General features: G+C 50.4%; 1 protein-coding gene across 1 annotated transcript; it reads right to left on the reverse strand.

The window, feature by feature from the left end:
* Window positions 1-19,836: 19,836 nt before the first annotated feature.
* On the reverse strand, window positions 19,837-23,921 carry LOC124706439 (probable xyloglucan endotransglucosylase/hydrolase protein 28). The gene is made up of 3 exons (XM_047238106.1): window positions 23,572-23,921; window positions 23,282-23,382; window positions 19,837-20,544 (listed from the first exon to the last, which is right to left on the reverse strand). The coding sequence occupies exons 1-3, from the start codon at window positions 23,750-23,752 to the stop codon at window positions 19,867-19,869; spliced, it is 960 nt and encodes a 319-aa protein (XP_047094062.1). The 5' UTR covers window positions 23,753-23,921; the 3' UTR covers window positions 19,837-19,866.
* Window positions 23,922-25,069: the final 1,148 nt, after the last annotated feature.

The following is a 25,069-nucleotide window of genomic DNA, read 5'->3' on the forward strand; positions in this document are numbered from 1 at the left end:
GCCGATTTGATCCTGCAAGCATTTTTGCATGCACCTTTGGTAGGTGGCGCTGCATTTTTCAAGCCGAACGGCATAGTCGTGTAGCAATAAGCCCCGTACGGGGTAATGAACGAAGTCTTTATTTGATCATCCGGATTCAAAGGAATCGGTGGTAGCCTGAATAGGCATCTAGAAAAGACAACAGTTCACAGCCGGCGATCGAGTCTATGACTTGATCTATGCGCGGCAGGGGGAATGGATCCTTCGGGCACGCCTTGTTCAGGCTGGTGTAGTCGATACACATGCGCCAGGAGCCGTTCTTCTTCAAAACCAGGACCAGGTTCGCCAACCAGTCCGGGTGCAGCACTTCCATGATGAAGCCGGCTGCCAGCAGCCGGGCGATTTCTTCACCGATGGCCTTCCTTCTTTCTTCGGCGAAGTGCCTGAGAGGCTGCTTCACCGGCTTGGCCTCAGGCTGGACGTGGAGGTGGTGCTCAGCCAACTCCCTCGGCACACCCGGCATGTCTCTTGGAGTCCATGCGAAGATGTCCCGATTCTCACGGAGGAAGCTGGTGAGCTCGCTTTCCTATTTCCTGCTCAAGCCGGCACCGATGGTGACGTACTTGTCCGGCTGCGCCGGGTCCAGCAGGATCTTCTTGGTGTTGTCGGTCGGCTGGAAGTGAGTCGTCCCAGCCGGGTTGCCTGCAGCCGGCATGTCTGTCTGCGCGGCCTTGGCGAGGGCGACGGCGTCGTGGATGAGTTGCTTCTCGGTGGCGATGACCAGCGTCTGGGCCATCTTGGAGCTCTGCGTGGCGCAGTCCATGGAGCGACGATAGTCGCCGGCTATGGTGATGACCCCCTTGGGGCCAGGCAGCTTCATCTTCAGGTACCCATAGTGGGGCACCGCCATGAACTTGGTCAGGGCCGGCCTGCCTAGGAGCGCGTGGTAGGGACTCACGAGGTCCACCACCTCGAACTCGATCTTCTCGGTGCGGAAGTGATCCGGCTTCCCGAACATCACCTCCAGCGTGATCCGGCCAATCGGCTGGCAGCAATGGCCCGGCACGATGCCATGGAAGACGGTGGGGGTGGGACGCAGCTCGGCTTCCTGGATGCCTAGCTTGCGGGCGGTGTCGCGGTAGAGGATGTTGATGCTGCTGCCACCGTCGATGAGGACGCGCGAAAAACGCACGCTGCGCCGAGTCGTGCCAATGGTGGGGTCGAGGACCATGGCGTAGCTGCCCGGCTTCGGCAGGACAGCCGGTGTGTCGCGGCGATCAAAGGTGATGGCCTGCTCTGACCAGTTTAGGTACTGGGGGACCGGCGGTATGACCGCGTTGACCTCGAGGGAGCGGCTCTGCTGGCTCGTCTTGTCCTTGGGCTCGGAGGTGAAGATGATGTAGGTAGCATCTTCGGCCAGGTATCGGCCATGGTGCACTTGGTTAGCCTCGTGGTGCTCGAGGTTGGCGTTCTCCGCGCCGGCTGCGCCACCCGGCCCGCCGGCTGGAGGGGGCGGGGGTGGAGGCGGGAGAGGTTCACCGCTTGTCAGCCGCTTCATGAAGTGGCGATCGCGGGTGGTGTGGTTGGAGGGGTTCTTGCCGCTGTGGTACTTGCACGGCGAGTCGAGCATCCGCTCGAAGGTGTACTTCGGCTTCCGCTGCCGGTCTTGCTTCGGCGGCGGCTGCCGCCGCCGCGTTGTCCGCCACGGCGGCTACGTGGGCGGAGCCGTACCGGTGGTCCGGCTGGTCGCTCGTGACGCTTGCCGCGGTAGTTGTCCCGCCGGCTGCCATGAGAGGCGCCGTCTCGCCGGCTTGTGCTCGGCCGACTTGTGGTGGTCCCGCCCGGAGGGAGCCGGCGCCGGGTCGGCCGTCGCCTTGCCGGCTTCTTCGGCCGGCGCGTACTTGTCGGCAATGGCCATGAGGGCGGCCATGGACTTGGGCTCGCTGCGGCGCAGTTTGTGCCACAGCATGGTGTTGGGCCGGCAGCCGCCCATGAAGAAGCTGATGGCCTGGATCTCGTGCACGCCCTCGCAGGAGTTGCGCATTTCGCACCAGCGCGTCAGGTACGCGCGATCCGTCTCGTCCGGGCCCTGCTTGCACATCTCGAGCTGTTGGGGGCGACTCGGCCGGCGATAGGTGCCGGTGAAGTTGCTGATGAAGGCCTCCTCGAAATCAAGCCAGCCGTTGATGCTGCCGGCTGGCAAGTTGTTGAGCCAGGTACGGGCGGAGCCGACCAGCATCAGGGGGGAGTAGCGCACCGCCCATCGCTTGTTGCCTCTGGAGATGCCGACTGCGGTGGAGTAGTCCTGCAGCCAGTCCTCCGGCTTGGCGGTGCCGTCATACTTGGGCGTGTCGCGGGGGAGCTGGAAGCCGTCGAGCATGGGCTCATTGGCGATGCGGGGCCCGAAGCACTTGGGGCAAGCCGGCGCCTCCTCTTCCGCGATGCGGGATTCGACCAGCCGATCGAGGCGGTCTCTGGCGTCGACGGGCTCGATGCGGGGGCCCAGCCGGGAACGTGCCGGCTGTCGGGTGCCGGTTCGCTCTGGGGCCGGCCTGTGCTGACGCCTTGGCGCCGCCAACTCGGAGTCATGCTCCTCGTTCCGGTTTGGTGGTGGGCGGCTGCGGCCGCTGTGACCGCCGTCCAGCCGGCTTGTCCGGCTTGAACCTGCGCGGGTGTCGCGGGAGTCTCTGTGCCGGCTTGGTGCGGGCGAGGCGGACTCGGCCATGTCTCTGTGGGGGTCCTTGCTGGTGCCTGCAGCAGCGCGGATGGGAGGGGCTTTCGAAGCACCATACCTGGGGTCCTTGGTCTGCTCAGCTGCAGCCCGGCTGTTGTCGTCAGAAACCCACCGGCGGGCAGCGACGGGCAACACCGTAGAGCCGGGAACAACCTAGAGCTGCGGCTGGCTGAGGTCCCTCCGAGCGACGGCCCGCAAAGCGTTCTGGTCACACGTCCGATGCTGATGCAAGGGCGTGCCACCTGACCTATACCTGGTCAGGAAGGTGATGGAGATGCCTCGCTTAATTTCCTGCATGGCATACACGTAAACATTAAATACAAGCCTCGATCGGCTCTCAGGTTATCCTTTGAATCGGCTCAGGGAGCCGATCCACCCATGATTCGTACAAGGTGCACGAATATATGGTGGTCCTGCTTGATCAAGATAAAGCTAATGAGATCTACGACGATTTAGGGTTTTCACCGCATAATCGGATCATCCTACTCACGGTTGGGCCTCGCGGCCACGCACGGTGATCGTAAGCCGATCCTAAACAAGGCCTAAAAACCAACACAAGGTTGATCCCCGGAACATCCTGTTTAGGGCCAGCGAACGACACCCTACGTGCCGCTGGATCCTCCACCCTTTGTAAGGCCTAACTATTGCGGATATTAAACTAATCCTTGTAGAACAAGGAGCAATCGTAACGGACCAGATCTACTAAATAATGATCAAGCGGGGTGCCGCCCCCACACCTAAGATAGGTGTGAGGGCGGCTAGACATGCAAGGGTTGCACTACGATAGCATGTTACGCGAAGAACTATGCTAACCCTAACACATCTATGATAACTACGCTCGCTCGCCATCAACAAGGCTTCGATACGAGCAACGCATGAACAACGTGGAGCTTGTGCTGCCTAGATCGCAAGATGCGATCTAGGCAGCATGTTGCTTACCGATAGAAACCCTCGAGACGAAGGAGTTGGCGATGCGCCGAGATTGATTTGTTGGTTGAACGTTGGTTGTTGTTTATTCCATAAACCCTAGATACATATTTATAGTCCAGGGGACTTTCTAATTTAGGCGTGCACCTAACCGTGCACGGGTAAAACTCTAACTAACCGACACGTATCCTAATATGTTACAGATACACGGGCAATTCACCCAACTTGGTACATAAGGCCGATTCACGTATTTCTTCCATGTATAAATTCTTTAACTTCATCTTGATCGCGGCCCACCTCTGACTCGGTCAAATTCTGGTGATAACACATGCCCCCCTGGTTTTGGAATTGGTAATTCCAAAATCACTCTGCTTTTCCTCGTCGGGTCATGTCGTGGCAGAACCGTCGCAGTATCCGTCATCATGATGCCTTGCCTTCTCAACTTCTCCGCGTGACCTGGCAGTTAATTTTTTTTTCTTTTAGGCACCACTTCCTCGGAAACTGCTGTGACATTGAATTTCCACTATATCCCCTTTTATTTAACCGCTCCGCACAGTTTATTTCCGTATCTTCTTCGCACTAGCACTCCAAAAGCCCTCCTGTGCCACCATGCCTTCTTCCTCCTCTGCTTCATCGGATCTCTCCATCCCGTCCTCTTCCTCTCGCGAGCCGACACCGGAGCCGAACCCGGCGGAGGTCCACGCAGCCAACACCCGCCGCGCCATTGAGGCCGGGGAGGAGTCTAGCCATGACTTCTCCATCTGGTCGGAGGATGACAAGTCCCTGACCGACGGGGAGAGCGACCTCCGCTTCCTCGCCAGCGGAGAAACGGAGGAGGAGAGCGACGATGACCGCTTCTCCTGCGACTTCACCTCTCCCGAGGAGGTGGAGGAGGAAGAAGAGGAGGAGGAGGAGGAGGACGACACCTCCTCCGACGAGCCGCCGGCCAAGCGGTTCTGCCCCTGGCCGGGGAACCTCAGCGACTTCGACAGCGACGACGACGCTGACGAAGAGGACGAGGACGATGAAGGCCCGGTCGGCGGCCATTGGAGCGACGACGAGCCCGCCGGGAGCAGCGCCGACAGCGGCGACGACGGCGACGACGAGGGCAGCGACGGCCCGTAGATAGGACCTCTAGCATAGGACCAGTAGTAGTAGATGGGGCAATGTATCCCCTAATACTTCCTTTTGAGAGCAATCAGCTCTTTATGTAAGAAATCTATCAATGAAGAACTTTCCCCAATTTGATCTTGCCGATTTCCTTTGAGTTCAATTTAGCCGATTTCTTCTTATACTGATCTTGCCGATTTGTCCCCTTTGCCAATGCGTAATGAGCCGATAGCAACGCATCGGTCCTTTAAAAATCACCCTTCCATCCTTCAACTGATGATTTTGAAATCTGGTGGATAATGTAGAATCTTCAGGGAAGCCTTTGAATTCTTCCAACCAAACCTAATGGTCTTCTTTAATACTCATCATTTGTGAAGAAGGTGGCGACGAAAGACCAGCCGATGGTACCCCAATCGGCTCTTAAACAGAGTATCCACCAGGCCTGCTGCCCCCCGAGCCTTACTCGAGGCGAGAATGTCAGAGAGGACGTACCAAAACCGATCACCTTTCCTCCTTAGAAAGCCGACACCCCTTCTGTCAACACGACTGAACTAGCACCAAAGATTGGAAATCCTCGACAAGAAGGTTCAGGAACCCGGATCGGCTCGAAGCAGCTGAAGAAATTTCCATTGTCTTACTCCTGCGAAGAAGCAGAAGGCACAATAGTTGGCCTAGATTTGGTGAAGATTCGGTAAACCTCGCATAATTCCACTAGAGTCGATGGCCCTTGCATCGGCTGTCCAAATAAAAAAAATTTTTACTGGCCGATTTTCTCCTATCGGCCCCAATATTTCGCTGCACACATGTCCTCCTGCACCTGTTCCCATGTTCATCATGTTTAGGTGCCCCCCGAGCCGAATCTGTCAGGGAATGGCAGATATCGGCTCTGTAATTCGCACGTCGGCTCCTGATAGGATCAAGGACGAACATAAGCAGAACATGTGGTGAGGATAATTTTGGCCGATTGCTGGAATCGGCCTCCATATTGATTGAAGCGCTGACTGAAGGTTCTGTAATGCTCCTTCATAATTTTTGGGGCCGATCACAAGGATCAGCCTCGCCACGTTTGCTTATCGCTTTGCTTCAGCTACTCGGTCAGGCTGGTGGATAAAACCAGCCCAACCTCTGACTTGTTGCGCTTGCCGTCGTCCACCTTGAGTGCATCGTGTAATCGTGGAGCACTAAGCTCCGTCGGAAGGACGAGCACCATGTTTGTACCAGCCGATGTTTCATCATCGGCTTTCCTTTGCTTGGGGCGCCACTCCATTTTCCGTGGACGACCCTCTTCGTCCAGGGTTCGCTGAACTTTCGCAGCCAGATCAGGTCGTGCCTTCCTTAACGTATGCAAGTATAACCTTTCGGCTTCCTCCAAACCGCGCAATCGCTGAACCCTGCGCTTTTGTGAACGGCTGAGTCCATCAGGGCACCACCTTGGCCGGTGGCACCTGTCTTCTTCTTCTTGTCCCTCGTCTTCTGAATCCTCGAGATCTGCCCAGCGAGGGGACTCAGCGCATTTGCTTTGTGGCGGGAGAGGCCCTAAGCACCTGAACACAGACACGTTGGCTGCCTCCTTCTTCTTCTGGTTGCATTCTGGGCAATTGCCGATTGTGGGCAATCGGCTCATTCCTGAATCCCAGCAGTGTCTGAAGAAGGGGCAGTCCCAGTGCCTGTCGTTGTCGTCTTGCTCCCTTGATTCTCCTTTGGCACGGCGCTCGTGCTCCTCCTCATCGTGATTGTGCCGACGATGTCTTCTGGCTTCTCTAGCCAGACGATCTCTTTCATCATCATTGCTGGATCGTCGGCGTTGGTCATACTGACTCACATACTTGTTGAGGAGGTGATCAGAGAGGGGTCTTTGATATCTCATGTTCTTCACTTCTCCCTCTGTGACGTAGCGCTTGCCATCATGACGGAGCCGATCGCGTGGAGCGGCCTCTTCTGTGTCCTTGTTATGAGAGCAGCTGCCCTCGTCTCTATCTTTGCCAGAGTGGTTCCCAGGTCCTACCATGTTGATGCTGAACGAGGATCCTGGCTGGCAACCTTCAGGGTAAGTGCACTCTACCATGTTAACGGCGGGGAAGGGCTAGGTGTCGACCTTCATGGCGTATTGGTTGAAAATTAGACGCCCTTTTTCTATCGCCGCTTGGATGTGCCGACGCCATACCACTGCGGTCGTTGGTGGCATGGGAGAGCGAGTTGTGCCATTTGCAGTATGGCTTTCCGTTCAGCTCTTGCACCGTGGGGAATTTGAGACCTTCAGGAATCATCAACTGTTTCTCCTTGAGCAGGAGGTCAAAGATTTGCTCAGTCTTGGTCACGTCAAAATCAAATCCCCTGGGCGGGCCTGGTGGCTTTACCCATTTGCAGGATACGGGGGTTCCTCCCCGAGTCCATTCAGCCACTGCTACCTCTTGGTCTCCCGCAGGAACCTCGTCTTCCTCTGCATCGACCAGGACTACTGCACGCTTGAACTTGTCTTGGTACAGGTCCGGGTGGCGCTGTTCATATGCCGATAGTTTCTGAACCATGTGCGCCAGTGAGGGATAATCTGCTTGGGAGGCCATGTCCTTGAGCTGTGTTGCAAGGCCCGCTACCGCCAACTCGGCGCTTCTTTTTCGGTTATACGAACCGAATAACATCGGTTCCTAAGATTCTCGAAGCGCCGGATGTATTCGTCACGGTTTCACCGCGCTTCGACGTAGTTGTGCTAGATCGGCAATGCCGGACTCGGAAGCCTCCGAATGGTACCGCATATGGAACTCGCTCTTCCAACTGCTTCCAAGTCCGGATGGAGTCTGGTGGCAAAGAGGTGTACCATCCGAAAGCCGATCCCGTGAGGGACTGTGAGAAGAGCCTCACGCGTAGTTGATCCGACACTGAAGCCGGTCCTAGTTGCGCCAAATATCGGGCCACGTGCTCGATGGAGCTGGAACCACCGATCCACCGAATTTGGAGAAGTCGGGAGCCGATATTTAGGTGGTAGCGGGATCATCTCGTAGTCGTCGGGGTACGGCTTGGAATAGCCGATGGCCCTTCTTTTCGGCACCATGCCGAACTGGTCTCTCGGTATGGTGCTGATCTGATCCGCCGTGCTTGGCTGCAGGAGTTGAATTCTGAAGATTCGCCGGGGTGGCGTACTTAGCCAGCCATGTTTGCTTTTCCAGCTACGAGCCAACTGCGGGAGCTGAGCTGCGGAGGTTCGTCGGGGTGGCGTACCTAGTTAGCCACGTACGCTTCTCAAGCTCTGTCGCTGACGCCCCTCCCGTTTTCCCAGGAGTTCCTGATGCTGTGGCCTGGTTTGTGAGTGCCCAGTTACCACAATCTGGCACATACGTGCACGTGTACCCGTGAGGGATCTCCTTAGGCGCCTCGGGCAAGAACTGGTAGTCACTAGGGTCACCACCGATCTTGTAGACGACGAATGCCGGTGTAGCCGGCACTTCGGTGCCTGCCAACGCATATGGCAGCGGTGGACGGGACTGGAGTGGCAACTCTCCTTGATGCGTCCCGAGAGCTGGTCCCGACGGCGAGATGCCGGTGCCTCATGATCTCCTGGATCACGCGAAGAGCGACACGCTCCAACGTGTTGACCGGGTTCTCGGAGTGGCGGTGTAGCGAGTGAGCCACCAAGTAGTTGATCTCCTCGCCGCAGGGACCTGGTGCGTTCTTCCGACGGGGCGGAGAGGTCTATCCCATCCGAGTGCACCATTAGGCGAGAACCCCTTCCACCCGATGCCATGTGAACGGGTTACGTGGAAAGAGCCGATGAGGTCGGCTTCGAGGATGACTTTGATCCCGTCATACTTCTTCTTGAGCTCGTCACGTCGGATCCTCGTACGTGGTCGGCGTGCCGTCCGCCATCTCGGATGTAGATGGCGATGTGGTTGATGTAGAAGCTGGTCCCACCGGGTCGTGCCGAGAATGTGTTGTCGTCAGAAACCCACCGGCGGGCAGCGACGGGCAACACCGTAGAGCCGGGAACAACCTAGAGCTGCGGCTGGCTGAGGTCCCTCCGAGCGACGGCCCGCAAAGCGTTCTGGTCACACGTCCGATGTTGATGCAAGGGCGTGCCACCTGACCTATACCTGGTCGGGAAGGTGATGGAGATGCCTCGCTTAATTTCCTGCATGGCATACACGTAAACATTAAATACGAGCCTCGATCGGCTCTCGGGTTATCCCGTGAATCGACTCGGGAGCCGATCCACCCATGATTCGTACGAGGTGCACGAATATATGGTGGTCCTGCTTGATCAAGATAAAGCTAATGAGATCTACGACGATTTAGGGTTTTCACCGCATAATCGGATCATCCTACTCACGGTTGGGCCTCGCGGCCACGCACGGTGATCGTAAGCCGATCCTAAACAAGGCCTAAAAACCAACACAAGGTTGATCCCCGGAACATCCTGTTTAGGGCCAGCGAACGACACCCTACGTGCCGCTGGATCCTCCACCCCTTTGTAAGGCCTAACTATTGCAGATATTAAACTAATCCTTGTAGAACAAGGAGCAATCGTAACGGATCAGATCTACTAAATAATGATCAAGCGGGGTGCCGCCCCCACACCTAAGATAGGTGTGAGGGCGGCTAGACATGCAAGGGTTGCACTACGATAGCATGTTACGCGAAGAACTATGCTAACCCTAACACATCTATGATAACTACGCTGCTCGCCATCAACAAGGCTTCGATACGAGCAACGCATGAACAACGTGGAGCTTGTCTTGCCTAGATCGCAAGATGCGATCTAGGCAGCATGTTGCTTACCGATAGAAACCCTCGAGACGAAGGAGTTGGCGATGCGCCGAGATTGATTTGTTGGTTGAACGTTGGTTGTTGTTTATTCCATAAATCCTAGATACATATTTATAGTCCAGGGGACTTTCTAATTTAGGCGTGCACCTAACCGTGCACGGGTAAAACTCTAACTAACCGACACGTATCCTAATATGTTACAGATACACGGGCAATTCGCCCAACTTGGTACATAAGGCCGATTCACGTATTTCTTCCATGTATAAATTCTTTAACTTCATCTTGATCGCGGCCCACCTCTGACTCGGTCAAATTCTGGTGATAACACCGGCACAGATCAGCTACGCGATGCGTCTGGCGGCGCAGCTCGTCTCCTTCGAGGAGGGCTAACTCCTTCGAAGCCGCTTCGGCTGCGAGGATGTTCTTGTCGGGGGTGTTGTAGACGGGCAGCTCCGCGGACGGAGCCGGCACTTCCACGCCGTCGCGGTCGATCTCAGCGCCTAAGAGGCCTCCGCGCTTGCGGATCATGCCGGCTCGGCTGGGGTTGTTTCCGCCTGGCGTGAAGCCGTGAGCGTGCTCGAACTCACGCTGGGTGATGGCCAGCTAGCGCTTGGCTGCAGCCAGCTCTTCGGCCTGCTGGAGGAGGAGCTGGCGATGTGCTTCTAGGTCCGCCTCGACGGTGGCGGCGTCGCCGCCTGCGGTGAGCGGGGAGCTCAACTTTGTCCGGACTTCGTCCAGCCGGGATGGAGGTGGAGGCGCCTTTGGGCCCGAGCCGGAGGCGTTGGGGTCGACGTTGCGCTCCAGGTTGGGGCCGCGGGTGCGCGGGTTCTTGGTGGGGAGCTCCTCGCCGGCCCTCATGACTTGCACGACGGCGGGGCTGGCGGGAGCGCTGCTGCCGGCTCGCGGAGGAGGGCTTGCGCAGCGCAGCACTCGCCGCGGGTAGCGCGGCGGTGCGACGGTTGCGACGTAGACGTCGTGGCCGCCGAAGGAGATGGCGCTGCCGCCGGCTGGGAAGGGCCGGTCGGCGAAGCAGCCGGCGTTGTCGGCCGACGCGATCGAGGGAGCCGAATCTCCAGATCAAGCCTGAAGCGACCCGCTCGCCGGTGGTATGGTGAGGCCCGTCCGGATGAAGACACCGGCCGAGGATGCTGAAGGCCCCACGGTGGGCGCCAAATGTTGTGGTATCGTCACGGCATATGCCATAGGGTGGTGATGTCTACTTCCCCCTCCTTTTCCTGTAGACAGTGTTGGGCCTCCAAGAGCAGAGGTTTGTAGAACAGCAGCAAGTTTTCCCTTAAGTGGATACCCAAGGTTTATCGAACTCAGGGAGGAAGAGGTCAAAGATATCCCTCTCATGCAACCCTGCAACCACAAAGCAAGAAGTCTCTTGTGTCCCCAACACACCTAATAGGTGCACTAGTTCGGCGAAGAGATAGTGAAATACGGGTGGTATGAATAAGTATGAGCAGTAACACCGGTGCCGGAAAATAGCTTGCTCGGCGTGTAGTTGATGGTGGTAGTATTGCGGCGAGTAGTAACGCGATAGAAACGAGTAAACAAGCAGTAGTAACGCAGCAGTATTTAGGAACAAGGCCTAGGGATTACACTTTCACTAGTGGACACTCTCAACATTGATCACATAACAGAATAGATAAATGCATACTCTACACTTTGTTGGATGATGAACACATTGCGTAGGATTACACGAACCCTCAATGCCGGAGTTAACAAGCTCCACAATAATGCTCATGTTTAAGTAACCTTATAGTGTAAGATAGATCAATAGACTAAACCAAGTACTAACATAGCATGCACACTGTCACCTTCATGCATATGTAGGAGGAATAGATCACATCAATATTATCATAGCAATAGTTAACTTCGCAATCTACAAGAGATCATGATCATAGCATAAACCAAGTACTAACACGGTGCACACACTCGTCACCTTTACACACGTGCGGGGAGGAATAGAACTACTTTAATAACTTTGCTAGAGTAGCACATAGATAGTAGTGATACAAAACTCATATGAATCTCAATCATGTAAAGCAGCTCATGAGATCATTGTATTGAAGTACATGGAGAGAGATTAACCACATAGCTACCGGTACAGCCCCGAGCCTCGATGGAGAACTACTCCCTCCTCATGGGAGCAGCAGCGGTGATGAAGATGGCGGTGGAGATGGCAGCGGTGTCAATGGAGGAGCCTTCCGGGGCACTTCCCCGCTCCGGCAGCGTGCCGGAACGAGACTCCTGTCCCCCAGATCTTGGCGTCGCGATGGCGGCCGCTCTGGAAGGTTTCTGTGGTTTTCGTCGAACGCATCAGGGTTTTCGATCCAGGGGCTTTATATAGGCGAAGAGGCGGCGCATGAGGGCTTCTGGGGGGCCCACACCATAGGGCGGCGCGGCCCCCCCTCTGGCCGCGCCAGGGTGTGGTGTGGGGCCCCCAGGGCTCCCCTCTGGCGGCTCTCGGGTGTTCTGGATGGTTCCGGGAAAAATAGGAACCTGGGCGTTGATTTCGTCCGATTCCGAGAATATTTCGTTACTAGGATTTCTGAAACCAAAAACAGCAGAAAACAGGAACTGGCACTTCGGCATCTTGTTAATAGGTTAGTTCCGGAAAATGCATGAAAATGATATAAAGTGTGAACAAAACATGTTGGTATTGTCGTAAAACAAGCATGGAACATCGGAAATTATAGATACGTTGGAGACGTATCAGCATCCCCAAGCTTAGTTCCTACTCGTCCTCGAGTAGGTAAACGATAAAAGATAATTTCTGAGGTGACATGCTACCAACATAATCTTAATTATACCATTGTAAAGCATATGAGATGAATGTAGCGATTCGAAACAATGTAAATGCAATGAGTAAACAAGTGAATCATATAGCAAAGACTTTTCATGAATAGTACTTTCGAGACAAGCATCAATAAGTCTTGCATAAGAGTTACTCATAAAGCAATAAATTCATAGTAGAGACATTGAAGCAACACAATGGAAGATTAAGTTTCAGCGGTTGCTTTCAACTTGTAACATGTATATCTCATGGATAGTTGTTAATGCAAAGCAATATAACAAATGCAATAAGCAAGTATATAAGAATCAATGCACAGTTCACACAAATGTTTGCTTCTTGAGGTGGAGAAAGATAGGTGAAGCTGACTCAACAATAAAAGTAAAAGAATGGTCCTTCAAAGAGGAAAGCATCGATTGCTATATTTGTGCTAGAGCTTTTATTTTGAAAACATGAAACAATTTTGTCAACGGTAGTAATAAAGCATATGTATCATGTAAATTATATCTTACAAGTTGCAAGCCTCATGCATAGTATACTAATAGTGCCCGCACCTTGTCCTAATTAGCTTGGACTACCGGATCATCACAATGCACATGTTTTAACCAAGTGTCACAAAGGGGTACCTCTATGCCGCACTGTACAAAGGTCTAAGGAGAAAGCTCGCATTGGATTTCTCGCTATTGATTATTCTCAACTTAGACATCCATACCGGGACAACATAGACAACGAGATAATGGACTCCTCTTTTATGCATAAGCATGTAACAACAATTAATAATTCTTCTCATATGAGATTGAGGATATTTGTCCAAAGCTGAAACTTCCACCATGGATCATGGCTTTAGTTAGCGGCCCAATGTTCTTCTCTAACAATATGCATGCTTAACCATAAGGTGGTAGATCGCTCTTACTTCGGACAAGACGAACATGCATAGCAACTCACATGAAATTCAACAAAGAGTAGTTGATGGCGTCCCCGAGTGAACATGGTTATCGCACAACAAGCAACTTAATAAGAGATAAAGTGCATAATTACATATTCAATACCACAATAGTTTTTAAGCTATTTGTCCCATGAGCTATATATTGCAAAGGTGAATGATGGAATTTTAAAGGTAGCACTCAAGCAATTTACTTTGGAATGGCGGAAAATACCATGTAGTAGGTAGGTATGGTGGACACAAATGGCATAGTGTTGTTTGGCTCAAGGATTTGGATGCATGAGAAGTATTCCCTCTCGATACAAGGTTTAGGCTAGCAAGGTTGTTTGAAGCAAACACAAGCACGAACTAGTACAGCAAAACTCACATAAAAGACATATTACAAGCATTATAAAACTATACATCGTCTTCCTTGTTGTTCAAACATCTTACTAGAAAATATCTAGACTCTAGAGAAACCACTTATGCAAACCCAAATTTTAACAAGCTCTATGTATTTCCTCACTAATGGGTGCAAGGTATATGATGCAAGAGCTTAAACAAGAGCACAACAATTGTCAAGTATCACATTATTCAAGACATCACACCAATTTCTACATGTAGCATTTTCCAATTCCAACCATATAATAATTTAACGAAGCAGTTTCAACCTTCGCCATGAATATTATGAGCTAAGAACACATGTGTTCATACGAACCAGCGGAGCGTGTCTCTCTCCCACACAAGCATTTATTCAAACACAAACAAAAACAAAAGCATACGGACGCTCCAAGTAAAGCACATAAGATGTGACCGAATAAAAATATAGTTTCAAGAGAAGGAACCTGATAATTTGTCGATGAAGAAGGGGATGCCTTGGGAATCCCCAAGCTTAGACGCTTGAGTCTTCTTGAAATATGCAGGGATGAACCACCGGGGCATCCCCAAGCTTAGAGCTTTCACTCTTCTTGATCATAGTATATCATCCTCCTTTCTTGACCCTTGAAAACTTCCTCCACACCAAACTCGAAACAACTCATTAGAGGGCTAGTGCACAATAAAAATTAACATATTCAGAGGTGACACAATCATTCTTAACACTTCTGGACATTGCATAATGCTACTGGACATTAGTGGATCAAAGAAATTCATCCAACATAGCAAAAGAGGCAATGCGAAATAAAAGGCAGAATCTGTCAAAACAGAACAGTTCGTATTGACGAATTTTAAAATGGCACCAGACTTGCTCAAATGAAAATGCTCAAATTGAATGAAAGTTGCGTACATATCTGAGGATCATGCACGTAAATTGGCTTAATTTTCTGAGCTACCTACAGGGAGGTAGACCCAGATTCGTGACAGCAAAGAAATCTGGAACTGCGCAGTAATCCAAATCTAGTACTTACTTTACTATCAAAGACTTTACTTGGCACAACAAAACACAAAACTAAGATAAGGAGAGGTTGCTACAGTAGTAAACAACTTCCAAGACACAAATATAAAACAAAGTACTGTAGCAAAATAACACATGGGTTATCTCCCAAGAAGTTCTTTCTTTATAGCCATTAAGATGGGCTCAGCGAGTTTTAATGATGCACTCATAAGAAATAGTATTTGAAGCAAAAGAGAGCATCAAGAGGCAAATTCAAAACACATTTAAGTCTAACATGCTTCCTATGCAAAGGAATCTTGTAAATAAACAAGTTCATGAAGAGCAAAGTAACAAGCATAGGAAGATAAAACAAGTGTAGCTTCAAAAATTTCAGCACATAGAGAGGTGTTTTAGTAACATGAAAATTTCTACAACCATATTTTCCTCTCTCATAATAACTTTCAGTAGCAACATTAGCAAACTCAACAATATAACTATCACATAAAGCATTCTTATCATGAGTCTCATGCATAAAATTATTACTCTCCACATAGGCATAATCAATTTTATTAGTTGTAGTGGGAGCAAATTCAACAAAGTAGCTATCATTATTATTCTCATCAAGTGTAGGAGGCATAGTATAATCACAACAAAATTTACTCTCCATAGTAGGTGGCACCAAAAGACCACTATCATTATAATCATCATAAATAGGAGGCAAAGTATCATCAAAGAAAATTTTCTCCTCAATGCTTGGGGGACTAAAAATATCATGCTCATCAAAGCCAGCTTCCCCAAGCTTAGAATTTTCCATATCATTAGCAACAATGGTGTTCAAAGCGTTCATACTAATATCATTGCTACTAGCATGCAAATAAGATTCCATGGGTTTTTTAATTTTCGCATTAAACCATTCATGTCTTGACTCAGGAAATAGAATAAAAAGCTCACAGATGTTGTCCATTATGCCTTACTAGTGTAAACAAGAAACAAAAAGATGCAATTGCCGGATCTAAAGGAAATAGCTTCGAGCACAAACACAATGGCGCCGTGAAAAGTACTTTACCCGGAACCGGAGTATGAGTGCCTTTTACCTTTCCTCCCGGCAACGGCGCCGGAAAAGTGCTTGATGTCTACTTCCCCTCCTTTTCCTGTAGACGAGTGTTGGGCCTCCAAGAGCGAGAGGTTTGTAGAACAGCAGCAAGTTTTCCCTTAAGTGGATACCCAAGGTTTATCGAACTCAGGGAGGAAGAGGTCAAAGATATCCCTCTCATGCAACCCTTCAACCACAAAGCAAGAAGTCTCTTGTGTCCCCAACACACCTAATAGGTGCACTAGTTCGGCGAAGAGATAGTGAAATACAGGTGGTATGAATAAGTATGAGCAAGTAACACCGGTGCCGTGAAAATAGCTTGTCTGGCGTGTAGTTGATGGTGGTAGTATTGCAGCAGTAGTAACGCAAAGAAACGATGAAACAAGCGATAGTAACGCAGCAGTATTTAGGAACAAGGCCTAGGGATTACACTTTCACTAGTGGACACTCTCAACATTGATCACATAACAGAATAGATAAATGCATACTCTACACTTTGTTGGATGATGAACACATTGCGTAGGATTACACGAACCCTCAATGCCGGAGTTAACAAGCTCCACAATAATGCTCATGTTTAAGTAACCTTATAGTGTAAGATAGATCAATAGACTAAACCAAGTACTAACATAGCATGCACACTGTCACCTTCATGCATATGTAGGAGGAATAGATCACATCAATATTATCATAGCAATAGTTAACTTCGCAATCTACAAGAGATCATGATCATAGCATAAACCAAGTACTAACACGGTGCACACATCTGTCACCTTTACACACGTGCGGGAGGAATAGAACTACTTTAATAACTTTGCTAGAGTAGCACATAGATAGTAGTGATACAAAACTCATATGAATCTCAATCATGTAAAGCAGCTCATGAGATCATTGTATTGAAGTACATGGAGAGAGATTAACCACATAGCTACCGGTACAGCCCCGAGCCTCGATGGAGAACTACTCCCTCCTCATGGGAGCAGCAGCGGTGATGAAGATGGCGGTGGAGATGGCAGCGGTGTCGATGGAGGAGCCTTCCGGAGGCACTTCCCCGCTCCGGCAGCGTGCCGGAACAGAGACTCCTGTCCCCCAGATCTTGGCGTCGCGATGGCGGCCGCTCTGGAAGGTTTCTGTGGTTTTCGTCGAACGCATCAGGGTTTTCGATCCAGGGGCTTTATATAGGCGAAGAGGCGGCGCAGGAGGGCTTCTGGGGGGCCCACACCATAGGGCGGCGCGGCCCCCCCTCTGGCCTCGCCAGGGTGTGGTGTGGGGCCCCCAGGGCTCCCCTCTGGCGGCTCTCGGGTGTTCTGGATGGTTCCGGGAAAAATAGGAACCTGGGCGTTGATTTCGTCCGATTCCGAGAATATTTCGTTACTAGGATTTCTGAAACCAAAAACAGCAGAAAACAGGAACTGGCACTTCGGCATCTTGTTAATAGGTTAGTTCCAGAAAATGCATGAAAATGATATAAAGTGTGAACAAAACATGTTGGTATTGTCATAAAACAAGCATGGAACATCGGAAATTATAGATACGTTGGAGACGTATCAGGTGGCTAACGAAGGTGGTTCCTGAGAGATCTCACGGCGGTATCCAGATGCGGGTATGGGGACGAGCGACACGGCGACGTACCCAGGTTCGAGACCCTCCGATGGAGGTAACACCTCTACTCTCGCTAGAGTGTATATGATGATCACACAATACAAGGTTGCTCCTTGAGCTGTGTCCGGCTGCTCCTGGGAGGCTAAGGAAGACTAGAGTCTCTCTCTCAGGGCAGCGCTAGGGGTGGAAGTGAAGTGAGAATGATCGATCCCCTGTACGAGAGGGGGTAGTGCGGCTTATATAGGCATCGGCACTTTACATATAAGACCCTATAGTTTACTGGCCGGCTTGGCCGGCTCCGGCTTCCGCTCCTTCCCGAGGCGAGTGACGTCGAGAGCCGTTGAGGCCTCATGGCCTGTCCCATCCGGCTGCCAAGGTCAGCGGCATGGTGAGGAGGTGTTCCTGTCGCCATCAGCCACTGTAGCCAGTACGGATCGACGTAGACCATGATGGCCTATCCGGCGCGTGGCACTATTGCTCCACAGTGCCCCGCGCTTTACGGAAGATGAAGTCAGCGTGGACTTTGGGAACCCGGATCACCAACCCGGTTCCTTCTAGTGCAAGACTCGCCAGCCTCGAGTCGGTCTGAGGTACAAACCCCCGGTCGGATATGGCTTGTAGAAGCCGGCCCAGCTACGGCATTGGCGGCCGTAGCCGGGCCGACTAGGACCTAGAGCCAGCCCGGCTTCCGGACCAGCCGGCCACGGCGCCAGCCGGCTGCTCCTCAGCCGGCCTTTGCCGCGAGCCGGCCAGTGGCCAGCCGGCTGCTCCGCGTCCATTGCCCTACCCGGGGTCTTCCCCCCGACACTGAGCACCATGGATCCCTTTTTAAAAAAAACTAATAATATAATTTCAATTTTTGATTTTTTTCTTCCAAAAAACCTGGATGTACTCAACTATGTACAGTATGGGTGTGCAAATTTTTAATATGAAATACCTTGCATTTTAGGCTCAGCAAAAAAGGCAAAATTTGTAAGATTCCATAGTGTGATTGGCAGAGCCTGAGCTAGGATTTGGCTTGGGGGGGGGGGGGGCAAGGAAGACAATAGCCAATGTATGACATAGAAGATTTTTTTAAAGGCATATAAGATAGTATACCATGATATAACATATCTCAAAAATATAGTTCATTAGCAAAATTATAACATTGTGAAAAATCTATATCCTATTCGATCTCATAAAAAGGCTAGCCGGGTATCTGTGAACTGAATTTTAATACTACGACTGTACGTACAACAGACCTTAGGAATGGAGATTATGTGTTAGGCGAGGCAGTATGGAGATTGCACACCGGTTGTGTCGGAGACTCCCTGCATCTGATCTACTGTGGAAGACGTAAGGCTGCAGCGAGACATAGAGGCACGGTTTTGTCAACCCACGAAGGCACAATCTATCTGCTAATTCGAGGAAAACTAAGGAAAACTAAGGCAATCTATGTGCATGGAGAGATGGGTATTGGATTTTAGTTCGTTGGTCCACATATGAATCAATTGACCTTTTTTCCCGAAAATAGCCCTTTATTACTTCAAAGTTTAACGTAATACTGGCCTCTGCATAACTAAGATGCAGAATCAATTAACTATGGGCTAATTACTTAGTATTGATCTACGGCCACCAGTAGCTAATGGCAAACCTTGAGCAGCCCCCCTCCGCCCCTAGGGACAGTTCATGCTGTGAGATCTACATATTTTATCTCTTTTTCCAAGGATAGAATACAAGGTATTCTGCATTGAAAATGTACACAAGTAGAATAAATCATTCACTAGACTCTGGTATTTTTTTGAAATTTTCAAACTTCAAATTGAAGTTTTGAAAACGAGCTCCATGGATCTCGTGTGCTAAAAGTGTCATTCTCGAGCATTGATTCGGTGTCCCCCGCTTCGTTCAAACTGTGGTGAACTGAAACACATGCATGGTCAAGATCTCTTCTTACCTCTTCGGAATCAGGGGCACAATAATTAGAAGTGAATAAAAAGGTATAAGTACAAGTCCTACAGTAGCCCGTACGGTCCGTTTAAGTCTATAGTGTTCAGTAGTCAGACATGCAGACAACGATGTACGTTGAAAACCAAAACGTCCATGGATAAAATATTCCATCGGCCACATTGGCTGATAAAAATATTGAGTACATCTAGTATATCTATATGAGTATATATAGGGCTTGATATGTATTTTTACGGGCTAAAAAGAAGACACATAAAAAACTTATCCCCTCGGCATTCTCATGAAAACACCAAACTACTCCGACCTCTCTTGACTGGTTTTTTTTATAGCAAAAGTGGCATTCTCACTTACTAGGTGATCATCTTGAGCTAAGAGGATGCAGACTTTTTTTTGTTTCTCTCTCTCTTTGAACTCATAAATCGACATTTGATCTTGTTCTCCGTGGCATTCGTGAAGTGAACTGTGGACGTACTACCGTGTGATATACTAGTACAGTATTCGATTTAAAATTGCATCTATCTGTAATCCTCTGTTTACATATACATGCACACCAATCTCGATCGAGAAAACTATCTTGATGCCACGCATCGATCGGCGCTCGACCCGCTCGATCAGAAACCACGACCTACTGCATCCTAGAAGAGTAGAGCAACGGCGACGCCGACCGGCGGCGCGTCTTCTTGGACTCGCCCCACTCGTGGAACGTAGAGCCACCGTCGGCGAGGTCGTCGCACTCGGGGAACACCATGGTCTTGTAGCGCACCCTGTCGCGGCACGCCGTGTAGGTGAGGTACTGCTCTCGGAACCCCCTCATGGCGGCGCGCTTGGCCGGGGCCATGACGGCGACGTCGTGCGTGAGCAGGTCAACCTGGCACTCCTCGGCGGCGCCGTGGCAGCCGCTGAGCACGAGGTCAGAGAACTCGGCGGCGAAGGGCGCGTAGGCGTAGTCGACCTTGTACTTGCCGCCGTCGGTGGCCCAGTTGGAGCCGTCCCAGATGGTGGCGTAGACGGACATGGGCTTGGAGGGGAAGTCACCGCCCATGGATGGGACGCGGACCACCTCGCGGATGGGGACGCCGTCGAGGTAGAAGACGACGTTGTTGGGTGTCCAGGCGATGGCGTAGCGGTGCGCGTCGGCGACGGTGGCGTCGACGGGCAGGAGGTAGCGCTCCTCCCGGCCGCGGGAGGTGCTGCCGTTGCCGTACATGTTGGTCTGGACGCGCCAGCCGTGGCCCCGCCGGTTGCCCAGCAGCTCGAAGTCCAGCTCGTCGTGGTTCTTGGGGTGCGCGTCCCAGTTCGACAGCTGCACCGGCGCATGGAAAAAAAGGTCAGACGTCAGAACAGCACACATAATTCTCGTTGAGACAAATACGACGGCGGAAAGAAGAATAATTGTCGTATCAATAAAAAATACCAATAATTAATCATGTGTCGTATGGTCGATTTGATTAAATCTATATCTATACCTAATAATAAAGGAGCTAAGGTTTCTGCCAAAAAGTTTCGTCAACGTTTTTTTTTGGACCGTTTTGCCCTCCCACCAAACCGCATAATACTGCACTTGCCACCATGATACCGGTTCAGTTATAACCTTGTTTCCATCCACACCGCATCCGGAACACATCCCATATCCGCATTGTCTCCATCGGGCCTGGTGAGGCACGGCGCTCCCCAGATCCGCATCGTCGCCATTGGGCCTGGTGAGGCACGGTGCTCGCCCCTTCCACCCCCTGCAATATTAGTACCACCTCGCTTTTCTATACGAATTCACATCAGTTTATATACCTCAGATTTCTGGATATTAACAAGCCTCCTTAGAAGAACAGAAAGTAGAGAAAGGAAATAACTTCGCCCATGTGAGCGGGAGCGATTGAGAGGAGCACAACAGGCAGGAGCTAACAGCTACGACAGAGACGAGAGGCGCCACCGATGTTGCCATCCCGAGATGTGGAGCGAACGCCGGCGGCCAGATGCGGTGGTGGAGACCTCGGCTAGCTGGCAGCGTGTGCAAGAGAGGCTAGCCCGTAGTAGGATAACGCCCGGCGGCAAGAGCAGCTGGTTGTGGCCGACTGCCAGCCAAGACGACGGAGCCTGTCGTGAGAGGAGCAGAAGAATATTGAGAGACTCTCGTGAAAGTGGCGGCGCCTGGGATAGGGAATCTCTAGCGCGCCTAGGGTTTTGCCCACGACTTGGGCCTTGGGCCGGTCTGGCTGGAGTAGCTGGGGGGTCCTCTCCTACATGCGCGATCGATCTTCTATGCCACTAGAACTTTTACCATTCCTGATGACGTCGACCTGTGTGACACATGTTATGTTGCAAAACACAAACTCCGTTTATGTGGTATGTTTTTTTAATGCCTCTAAGCCAATGTCACGAGTGCTCCGATTTTGTTGTAGTGTGAGTGTTAAGGAGAAGGATTGTTTGTGTTTTCTTTAAGCAGGAAAAAGAGATGTGCACAAGCATAGACCAAACAAGCCTCGTCTCTACACGAGATCTTGCCAAGCCAAAATTTGGTTACGCCAAAGAAATATGCTGCTACGCACGATTGCGCTACGTGGATGTCCAACCTGATTTCTTGACGATGATATATACATATAGAAAAGACATGTACGAAGCAAGACTTTATTGGCTTGGACATACCAAATTACCAATGGTATCGGCGTTTAGAACGAGCTTACGAGCACCATACACAAAAAAACCTGTCATTCTTGAAGGTACTTGTGCTTCGTTAAGAGCGATTTGTCATTTCGCAACGCGTGGATATGTCATTACAGATGATTCACTAGATCGTTTGAGTTTTTTCCTCCCGATGCAACGCACGGGCACTTTTGCTAGTTTTAATAAAGGTTGCATGCATTGTTTCAAAGCGGAGGCCGGTGGTTTTAACCTTTTTTTGGGGGGAAAATGAAGAATTGTCGATTAAGATTAATGCATGAATACACATTTACTTTATTTCTCCCGTACGTTGCTTAGTTCATTTCTTTCATAGACTTGAAAGGCAATCCATCTCATCATCATAAGTTAATAACTCCATTACTAAAATGTGAACGAGTGCCGCGTTGGGCTAGTTAGGGCAATCGATTGCTAAGAATTTTTAGGCCGGGAAAGCAAATAACCGATGTTGACACAACCCACCATGTGAAGGTAAGGTGCGCCACCAGCGCATCAACTCCTTTATTTGAACAAAAAGAGATGGTGTTAAGAAACCACCACTAGCCATGCTTGGGCCGAGTAGGGCAATAAGACCAGGCACAAATTTCAGGCCAGAAAAGCTAGCTAGCTCGCCATCGATGTCGACGTATCCCACCGATGCAAGCACTAAGATGTCGATCGAGTTAGCTAGATATGCAGGTCATTACCCATACCGCAGGGCAGTTGATCGATTCCAACGGCACAAGACGCACGCAAGATGATGATGGTGATGATGGACGTCCATTTCTACACTAATACATACTATGTATATTTTCTTTATAAAAAATGTATATGTTACACATATATTCTTCCTCTTTTCGGCTGATGACGGATGGGTGTTTCGTGTCCGTCTACCCGGCTGGCTACGGTGGTAGGACGGTGGTAAAGCGACAGCGATCGATCGATGCCGACCGGTCTGCACCGCGCCGCGCCACGCCACGCCACACGAGAGGGGAAAAGTGGATGGAATTTCTCTTCCTTGCTTCCTGACCCGAAATTTCGTGGACGGACCGGGAATGAACAACACTTTGCAAAATTCTAGCCGATATGTCAATTCACTCTGAGATTATTATGTGTGTGTATTTCTGGATATGTACGTAAGCTGCAGACTGAATCCATAGCTTGAAGCAATCAAGTTACGTAACAAGCAATTCATGATCATGCGTGCGTGATTGACTGAACCTGGGCTAGACTATAGCTGATTTTTAGACTCGATCATATCGGAATATTGAACTCGCATAAAAAACAGAGGCAGGGAGTAAACATCTAGACTGTTGTGCATGAGAGGAAGCAATCGATCAGAGTAAGTAAAGGGTTAGCGAAACAGGGAGGTAGGCTGGGGCGCGTACATAGAAGGCGACGACGACACCGGCGGTGTAGTCGCCGGGCAGCTTGATGGAAGCGCTGAAGAACCCATGGCGGTACGCCGCCTTGGAGACGAACCCAGAACCTGCATCATCGATCATCAATTCATCACATCATGCATCCATAAGTACTAGCTGAATTTGCAATCACTAAGGTATCGATCGATTCACCGAGCAATCAAATAATCACCCAAACGGAAACCAAATTGATTCGATCGCAATAGGGTTGATAAACTGAATATTTGCAGGTACTGTTCCATTGGCTAATTACTTACCGGTGTATCGGTCGAGCTTGAGCGTGACGCCGCGGCCGTCCGGCGACCGCACGAGGTTGTCGCCCCCGAAGAGCGCCGCGTACCCGGCGTCGAACGGCACCGGCGACGTGTCCAGCGCCGCGGCCGCCACCGCGGCGACGAACACGGCGAGAGCCACCAGGAGAAGAGCGCTAGCTGCCATGGCAGCTCCTACCTCCTAGCTAGTCCGATATTCCGATCGATGAAGCGCAGTTGCAGGAGGCAGCCGCTGCTTTTCTGTCTCCTGTGGCCTGCGCTGCGCGCGTCAAGTATATATGCATGCCATCCATGCTGATCTTCATGTTCCCTTTTTCGAGGTGATACGATTGGTTTAGTTCCTTTTCGGCCGAGCCGCCAGTGGGGTACCTTAGCGCCGCCGACTTTTGGGCCCGGAGAAATATTTTTTATATCTCTGAAATGTACCAATTCTCATAGGCCACATGCGTGTCATTCTTGTCCCTTGATTTTTTTTCATTTACATTCTAGAAGAGAACAGGCTCCGTCTAGAGAATAATAATGAATAATCGACCATCATTATTCAATTCATTACGTCCACAAGGAAAACATTATGGCAAGTGATACTGGGGTCGACAAAATAAAAGATCATATTTTTATAACGGAGGTAAAATGAATGGGTGTGACTATTTCTCAGTCGATTGACAATTAACTTTGTTCTCAGTCAGATGATGTTATCAAATCTCAGTTGTAGCCTGATGACTAGCATGAATCACGAAGCAAATCTAACGGTTCAAATAAATTTTCTTAGTTGCATTTCCACTTCCAACTGAAAGAAACCCAGTTGCAACTCAACTTGCAACTCATATGCACGAATCACGATGCAAATCAAACGGTGTAGGACTTGACTGAACACGAACTTAGTTCTTAGCTAGGTGAGAACTAGCAAATCCCCCAAAAAAGTTGGTTCATCCATTAATTAAGAGGAAGAGAGCCGCCTCGTTAATTTCACTAAAACATGGCGAAAACCCTTACAAACTTGACCACGAAGCCGTCGAAGCCACAACCCAAGAGACTGGCGGATCACTAAAACATGAGACCAAACAACCACAATACATGCACTCCCAACACGAAACTCCTATAACGCACCACAATAGAGTCCAACAAGCCAAATTGCCCCCATAGACTGATGGTAACTCGCGGAAAAATAGCAAAAGGAAGTGACACGAGCACAACCAAGATGAAAACCCATGACGTTGAGAGCCATCCATCAAGGAATTAACCGCAAGCACAACCAATATGAAAACCATGACGCTGAGAGCCATCCATCAAGGAATTAACCGCAAGCACAACCAATATGAAAACCATGACGCTGAGAGCCATCCATCAAGGAATTAACCGCAAGCACAACCAATATGAAAACCATGACGCTGAGAGCCATCCATCAAGGAATTTTATTGTAGTGCCACTCTTCTTCCTCCTACACTTGTTTGATTTTTTCCTTCACAATGACACCTTTCTTTCA

The sequence above is a fragment of the Lolium rigidum genome, chromosome 4 (genome assembly GCF_022539505.1).
Source record: "Lolium rigidum isolate FL_2022 chromosome 4, APGP_CSIRO_Lrig_0.1, whole genome shotgun sequence".
NCBI classification, from domain to species: domain Eukaryota; kingdom Viridiplantae; phylum Streptophyta; class Magnoliopsida; order Poales; family Poaceae; genus Lolium; species Lolium rigidum.